We start from the raw sequence: 8,409 nt of genomic DNA on the forward strand, positions 1-8,409 counted from the left end.
AGACATACATTTATAAATAATTCAAATGAATAAATACATACAATTTAATAATTATATAAACATATATTTCTTTCCTTTTAAACATGCATTCCTTTACACTAAAGCTCTTTAGTGGTTTGTGTAATCAACTGTATGACTGAGGAAATCCATAAATGGCAATATGCAAAAGTAGACAGACCCACTTGTCCTAAAGGGCGGGGCTTCATTAGTGTCGCTAGAATCACGACTGGAATCTGTCTGGTTTTCCTGCGCTCACACACACACACACACACACACAGTCAAGAATATTTATAAGCCACCTGGGACGAGGTTATACCTTCATTTTTATCCTACCTGGTAAAAGGAGTTTTACTTGATCTTTGGATTTTGCCACCTCGAATCTCGGATAGTATGGAAAACAGGCAATTGAAATTTCACTTGCGTGCATTGGTGCTCGTTTTATTTTTCATGAAGGCTTGCGCCTCAGGTAAGTCACATACCTGTGCCATAACGATTGAATGCGTGTTATTCCGTTTGTTAACCAGTTATTTAAAACAATTCTTTCGTTTTAATAATGATTTTTATTCAAAAGTAACGTATTGATTCATTTGCTTTTCTATTTTATAGATAACTTTCCAAAAGCACAGAACGTATCCTGGTCCTCTATCAATTTTAAATCTTTATTAACATGGAGTCCAAAACCAACGAATTATTCATACACTGTTGAATTTTCACAGTAAGTCTTCATTTTTTTTTTTTTTTTTTGTCATTGTAATAAAGTTAGTAGTCAGGTTATTCATTATCGTGAATGCAGAGTTATGGAAAATGTGCCAGAATTAGTAAATATTCCAATTCAGGTTTAATTTAAAAATCTCATTTATTACAACATGTCAAAAGAAGATATAGTTTTAATAATAGTAAACAATGGTGAAACCTGTTACAGTTTTCCCTTGCAGATTTAATATAAAATTAAAATGTACAGTATGTACAGATGAGCTTCATATGTTGCATAGCATGTTTTATTTTAATACAGTAATGAAAATACTCAATAAAAAGTAACGTTTGCCGTGTTGTATGGCCGCTATCTAATATTACTTACTAATACAGTACTAGATCATATTGATTCTGACCAATCAAGTCATAATTCATTGATTATATCAAAAGGTTTCTCACTCTGCCATCTGAACATGAACAAACATAAGCTGATAAATGTGTGAAGCATAAGGGCAATAAAAGTGTAGGCTATATTATGTATTATTTTTTTGTTTCTATTGTATTACATTTTTCTATTTCATTTTCTTTTAATTTCTATTAAAAGTGCATTGAATGGACCTCTGCAGGTTATAACTTTGGATCCACTTTTTTTAAAGTCAGTTAAACTTATGATTTTACTGTTAGTTGGTTCAGAAACTCTCAGATTTGGCAACTCTTGCATAGTTCCACACCCAGGACTTGTTACAGCAGGCACCAACCTGTCACATTTTCTCTTGTAAAATGATTTATTATTTCCAAATGTTTTCTTCACAATCTGAATGTCTGTGTAAATGACTGTAGACTTGGCCAGGACAGAGAACGGATGCAGCAGTGTATCAAGACGATGGAAACTGAATGTGACCTGACTGAAGGGTTAAAAAACCTGAATGCCTCTTACAGCGCTGACATCCTGTCTGAACCCATGCGGGGCGTCTCTTCCGATCTGGTTGAGTTCCCTCATGTCACCTCGGAGAAATTCTCCCCTTACTATGACAGTCAGTATCATTGCATCTTTGATTTTTACTTCATTTAATAACATGGAGATTTTTGAAATGTTATGAAGATCTTCTACTTTGATTCTCTTTCAGCTACTATTGGCAGACCAGAGTTTACAATAGAAGTAAGCAGCGACAAAAAGAAGACAACGCTGCATGTAAAAGACATCCCCACAGCTCTCTTTAATGAGGATAAAAAGAGACTGAATATTCGGGATGTTTTTGGAGACAACCTGCAGTATAAAATTACCTACAGGAAAGCCAAGAGCACGGGAAAGGTAAGTGTTCTCCTGTATCTCGCTTTTTTCTTATCTTATAGAAATAGATTAGAATTTTTTTTTACTTAGATGTTAATTATAGTTCAAATAAAAAACAGATTTTACTCAACACGATACATTTTGTAGGACACATTAATTACGGCTGTTACAAAAATATAACAAAAATGCCAAAAAGTATACAACCAATCAGAAAATGTCAGAAAGATTTTTAAAAGAAGTTGATACTTTTATTCAGCATGGATGGAATAAATTGATCAAAACTGTCTGTAAAGACATGTACTGTATAATGTTACCCAAATATTTACATTTAAATGAATTTCTATTCATCATAGAATTCAGCCTCAAAAAAGGCAGCACAACTATTTTCAGCACTGATAATAATAATAATAAATGATAAATCGGGATGTTAAAATGATTTCTAAAGGATCACGTGACACTGTAGACAAATGAAGAGTAACAGCTGATGAAAATTCAGCTTTGCATTACAGGAATAAATTACATTTCAAAATATATTAAAATAGAAAACAGCTCTTTCAAATTGTAATTATATTTCTGTATTTTTGATCAAATAAATGCAGTCTCGGTGTAAATAAGAGAGATTTAAAAAAAAAAATCATACTTATTCCAAACTTTTGGCTGGCAGTATACAGTATTTAGATTCTACATATGTTATGTGTTTGCCTCTTCAGAAAGAGAAGATCAGAAAAAGCAGCATCATTGAGCTGACGGATTTGGACCGAGGAGAGAGTTACTGTTTTAATGTTCAGGCCTTCCTACATTTCCGTGCTCAAGACAAACAACACGGGGAGATCAGCAACATCCAGTGTTCTCCGGAAGAAAGCCCATCTATCTTTGAAGGTAATGCTTGAAGTTTTTACATTTTTGGCCTGTCAGAGATTTTCAGCTCAACAGTCCCAGGAAAAGTAAACGTTGGAAAAGTTGTCTAATAGGAAGTGAATCATCTTCCCAAAATAGACTCTCTCTCCTCATCTGGATTGTAACCCATCCCTTTATGAAGTGTCAGATAGCTGATGTAGTATCATATCTCTATGAATGTGTGTTTCACAGAGACATTTAATGCAACTGATAGCACTCCTAATTGATAAGAAATGTGTCCATTGGGTGGATTTTAAATTAATCGTCTCAGTATCTAAGGATCAACAGAACTGAAAAATTTCTGCAGTGTCCATCAAACTCATTGAACCAAGGGTTAAGTGACCTTAATGACAATGATGTAATGTTTTTGCAGAGTACGGCATGGGTGTCATAGCCGGAGCCATTCTTATTATCATTTTGGCAATAACAGCAATCGTTATTGTCATCGTGATTTGCTGCAAACGAAGGAAGAGAGCACAACACACAGGAAAAGAGGGACTACCACTGAATGGTGTGTGAGGAGTGTGGATGCTGTGTGTGGTACATCTAATTTGGAGGATATAGCATCCTGTTCCACTATACAACAGTGGGAAAATTGTGTTTCTATGAAACCTCAAAATGTAGATATGTTAGACATATAATTTAGCAGGACAAGACCTTTATACTGTCAGGTGGTGGGTTCTTTAGTCAGGCACTGAAGTGTACTGTATAAACATTTGTAGAAGCACTACCTAATTTCATCTACTTGTTAACAAACAGAAATACTGTATGGTTTATGATGGGTTTTTTGTACGCACTTGGGAGAATCAAAATCAGAGCATATTTTATGAAAAGAAAGAATACTAATTTATTTTTTTAGCTATTAATGTGGTAAACTATTTGTTTGTAAAGTATATTTGTGTTTTAACAACAAAACACTCTGTTAAGTTCACATTGCAACTGTACATGGCTAACCAGACATCATAAAATAATGTCAAAATCTGGTTTATTGTTGCCCTTTTTACATAAACTTTATCACTGTACTACAAACCTGTGAATCCAGTAGGAATGGTACTGATGTGGATTTTTTTTTATTTTTAAGAAACAATTAAATATACAAAAATGCGCATGTGGACTCAGAATGCAGATCTTTGTCATTATATTGTCTAACTTCATTGTATTATATTGTGCCTTATAAGAAAACATAGTTCTGAGAATCCAACTCATATTTAAATTCAAACTCATAGAGATGTTGAACAATTAGGGAAATGGCTCAATGGTGCCCCCAATTGTAAATTAGTAAAATTCCATTTAGGGATGGATGTCTGGTACACACACTTTCCGTCTTCCTGGATGTAACTGATCAACATCTCACTTGTATTGACTTCAGAGTACACAAAGGCTCCTGTCGTCTGGTTGACTGCATTAGGGAATTCCAGTTTCGCTGACAACGTATGAACTTCCATCGTCTTCTCTGATAAACTGATGAAATAGAAATACTTATAGCTTGATTGCATGATGCTGCTGATGCTTTAGCATCCATAATATTCACTATTTCTATCACTAATGCTTTCATAAATTTGCTTAAAGGAACAGATCACTAAAAACAAAAACAGCTAAAAATCTACTCACCCTCAAGCCATATAGTTTGTTTCTTCTTCAGAACAGATTTGGAGAAATTTAGCATTACTTCTCTTGCACGCTAATGGATCCTCTGCAGTGAATGGGTGCCGTCAGAACAGCTGATAAATCATAACAATCTAAATGTGTTTTGTCTTTAAACAGTTGCTTCTGGTCAAAATAACAGTTCATAAACTCTAGTTAGAAAATCCATCCCATGTTGTCTTCTTACATCAAAATTCAATTACACATTTGTTTGATGCTATTTATAACTATTTTTGCTTGTAAACACTGCTTCATCTACGCATATTTCTGTCCTGATTTTTTCACTGGAGAAAAGCATATTATGGATACAGAACTTGTATTTTAGCTGGAAGCAATCAGTTTGAAATTAATGATGGATTTGTTTATTACAAACATACAGCTTTTTGCTTTACAAGATGATGGATGGACTGGAGTTGAGAGGATCACTGTGATGTGTTTATCAGTTGTTTGGACTCTCATTCTGACGGCACCCATTCACTGCAGAGATGTAATGCTAAAATTCTACAAATCTGTTCTGATAAACAAACAAACAAACTCAATGTCATCTTGGATGACCTGAGGGTGAGTACATTTTCAGCAAATGTAAATTTTGGTGTGAACCTTTAATAAAATGTGTTATTGAAATGTTATAGTATTTGATTTCTGATACACCTGATAATGTCAAGATACCGACCTGTAGACTGTGGTCATGACCACACAGATATAAGGTGATGCTGTACGGTGATGCTGTACTTCTTCAGAAGAGGTCTGAGTTTTGATACCAAACTCTTGGTTGGACCATGATATCCAAAGGACCAGACTGGATAATGACTGGCCACAATAACAAAATCTGACCTAAGCAACAAGTAAAAGAGTTTACTTTTACCTGGCTGTTATCTGGCTGTTAAGTCATAAAACTGGGCAATTAAAATTACTCAAAATGCTAATTCTGCCATTATATTATTATACATTCCAATTTAAATTGCTGCATTACGTTTTTTTTTTTTTACATTGTCTTGCATCCTGAATTAATAGTTTATTGAATGCATATTGTAAAGTGTTTTGTATCATATTTGATACATCAAGCTTTATGACTCTTACAGAATATAGAGCTCATACTCAAGAAAAAAACACTTGAAATTTATTAAGCGGCCCAAACTCAGCAAAAATATGCCATTTCTGTGCAGATGTTGATATTAATATGGTTAGAAAGTACAATGAAATTCTAATAATAATAGTAATATTAATAAAAGTGAGATCTTTATAGCAGACTACCTGCATAAATAAACATAAATATAAATACAATATATTTCAATAATATTTAAATGCTTTTAGCATCAAATATTCAAGAAAAGCCTGATGTATCATATTTGATACTCTCATTTCATGATGATTTTTCTTAAAATTGATGTATGGATAATCAAGTAAACCTACTGTGAGTTGCTTCAGCCCAGTAAGTTATTCTTTCATTTACATGATAAAACTTCACATCAAAAAGAAACACACTACAACCTGAAAGTGGACACTTTTACTATTATTCTAAAAGAACATTTACTTGGTTTTAAAATTATCAATCAAGTGACATAGGGCATGTAGTACATTCTGTTTTTTTTTTCATTGCTTCTTTGTGTTGTTCAGAAAACAAAACCACATTTATGATTGCAATGATATAAGGGTGAGTAAACAATGACAGATTTCATTTTTTGGTGAACTGTCCCTTTAAGAGCTGGTCATATTTTTAGTATCAAATGCCAGGAGTGTTTTCCAAGTCACATCTGAGATTTAAGAGGATGTGATTGTGGATCTGAGGCGGTGAAGAAGTGAGAGAGAATAAGTGAAAGAATGTGACAATGGAGGCGTGGAAGGAGTGTGGCAGGTCAGGGCCTTTAAAAACATGCCCTAAAATTCCTGTTACACGTCTAATGTTTGCCCAGTAAAAGAAAAGCACTTCTTGCGATTATCCACATTGGATTTCAGTGTTGTTTGTTCTTCTATTAGATATTGGGCAGACTGTTTGCATTTGGGTCTTAGGTAGCTACTGTTGTACTAATAACTCACTTGGTGTTTTGAAGTTTCTTCTTGATTCATTTCATTTGTTGCTTAAAAGCAACGTAGTCCTCTGGACCTACAGGTTCAAGCCCGTCATAGGTGTTCCCGTAGCTCGTAGTAGAGTTCTGGGTAGATCCTGCCAAACATTAACAGCAGTACACTGTGGTCGTGAACGAATGAATGCCCATGTTTACATTCTTTAATACACAGAGCTTGACCTTTGACCTCACTCACCATCTTTCCGATCTGTTTGAGTAAGCGATCTGGGCTGATATGTTTCCACGGTGATCATGGTTTCCTGCTACCAGGTACCACGACACGTCCATCAGCGCGGGGTGAGAGAAAACACTCTCATAGGAAGACTGAAGAATAGCCCTTCATTAAAACTTGAAGACATAATAAAAAAAAATCAATAAATTATTACACATATTTATTATTTATTACACATATTTATTATATATACACACACACACACATATACATACATATACAGTATATATATATATATATATATATATATATATATATATATATATATATATATATATATATATATATATATATATATATATATATATATATATATATATATAAGGTATTTAATTTAATTTGAATGTGTTTAGGCTTTTAATAAGTAATCATAATTACATTGATCTAAATATGGTGATGAGGAGTCATTCTTGGTTTTACTTGTGTTTTCCAGGTAAACCATATAAATATACCATAAAATAAAACACTTTACCTTGGTACTTTTTATTTCATTTCATTTTATTTTGTAAAAACTGATTAGGAGTAATCCAAACTGCATTCTGTTCTTCTGCCACTAGAGGGACCCAATCATCTGTGAGTCTGACCATATCAGATGATCAGAGAGTAAAGACAGTTCAGTGAGCTGAAGCACCCTGTGTACACTTTCACTGTCTGCTCTCTAACCTATCTGATCCTGGTTACAACATCAAACTTTGAAGCTGTACATGTTAACCTGAGAAAACCCTACTTTTTGCATAACAGATCCCTCAAAAAGTTTTGAGCAAATTCCACAAGCACTTAAGAAAGAAATTTAGGAGGAGATGAATCAGTTCACAAGTGACTTAACCTGGTGGTCACCTTAAACCGGGTGTCATCTATATCCCTGATCCCTCTGAAGTAGAAATGATCTCCAAGACTGAGGACAAAGTCCAGACCTGAGCCCTTAGCGATTCTGCCTAGTTCATTGGCCGTGCCAAACTCATGTGGCGTGTTGTAGGGGAATATAGGAAGTCCACCCCAGTGTCCAATTCCAACAAACTTCAGAGAAGCTGAAGAGAAACAAAACATGTAGACAGAGATTTTATATCAATGCACATTCAACAGATTTCAACTTCACACTTGATCACATGAAAAATTCTCATTGAACCAGTTTTCTTCTGCACTTGTAATCAATTTCGAATTCATACAGATCATTAAGAAAATACATCAGGAATACTGTACTCTACCTTGTTCATTCGCCTGACATGTTGTGAAAAATGTCTGAAGGCAGGAGAAATCAAGGACGGCTGGATCAGATCCTGCTAACTGTTACAGGTTTGAGAGTCACAAAGACATGACAAGCCACAAAGAGCTTAACACTTTTTTTTATTGCACCTAACTACATGTGGTTTATGACAAGCTTCCTGTATTGAGCCCAGAGTGAAAGAATGAAGCACATGATGGCCGACAATCACCAGTTTACAAAGTAAACAAATGAATGTTATTATCGGCTATCAGGAAAAAAAAGAGAGAGAGAGAAAGAGATTAGAAATATACGGAGCCCCTCTGGTCCCACTTTGTCAAAAAAATATATATATAACTAACTCGTGGCCTAATTTTATAATCAT

At 34.3% G+C, this 8,409-nt stretch overlaps 1 protein-coding gene and 1 long non-coding RNA gene across 2 annotated transcripts; one reads left to right on the plus strand and one right to left on the minus strand.

Annotated features, from left to right (window-relative positions):
- The first annotated feature begins 206 nt into the window (after positions 1-206).
- LOC132124213 (tissue factor-like) lies at positions 207-4,002 on the plus strand. The gene is made up of 6 exons (XM_059535124.1): positions 207-466; positions 607-715; positions 1,534-1,727; positions 1,821-2,005; positions 2,695-2,863; positions 3,255-4,002. The coding sequence occupies exons 1-6, from the start codon at positions 391-393 to the stop codon at positions 3,398-3,400; spliced, it is 879 nt and encodes a 292-aa protein (XP_059391107.1). The 5' UTR covers positions 207-390; the 3' UTR covers positions 3,401-4,002.
- Positions 4,003-6,668: 2,666 nt separating this feature from the next.
- Positions 6,669-8,201, minus strand: LOC132124214 (uncharacterized). The gene is made up of 3 exons (XR_009426729.1): positions 8,029-8,201; positions 7,661-7,851; positions 6,669-6,939 (listed from the first exon to the last, which is right to left on the minus strand). It is a non-coding gene; the product is annotated as an uncharacterized LOC132124214 (long non-coding RNA).
- Between the last annotated feature and the right edge of the window lie 208 nt (positions 8,202-8,409).

This window comes from Carassius carassius, chromosome 42, assembly GCF_963082965.1.
Source record: "Carassius carassius chromosome 42, fCarCar2.1, whole genome shotgun sequence".
NCBI lineage: Eukaryota > Metazoa > Chordata > Actinopteri > Cypriniformes > Cyprinidae > Carassius > Carassius carassius.

Bases quoted from the DNA above. Each gene is read 5' to 3' on its own strand.
- LOC132124213 (XM_059535124.1), top strand. From the start codon at position 391: ATGGAAAACAGGCAATTGAAATTTCACTTGCGTGCATTGGTGCTCGTT. The intron at 1,728-1,820 runs GTCAGTATCATT...ATTCTCTTTCAG, and splicing joins ATTCTCCCCTTACTATGACA to CTACTATTGGCAGACCAGAG. The intron at 2,864-3,254 runs GTAATGCTTGAA...ATGTTTTTGCAG, and splicing joins AAGCCCATCTATCTTTGAAG to AGTACGGCATGGGTGTCATA.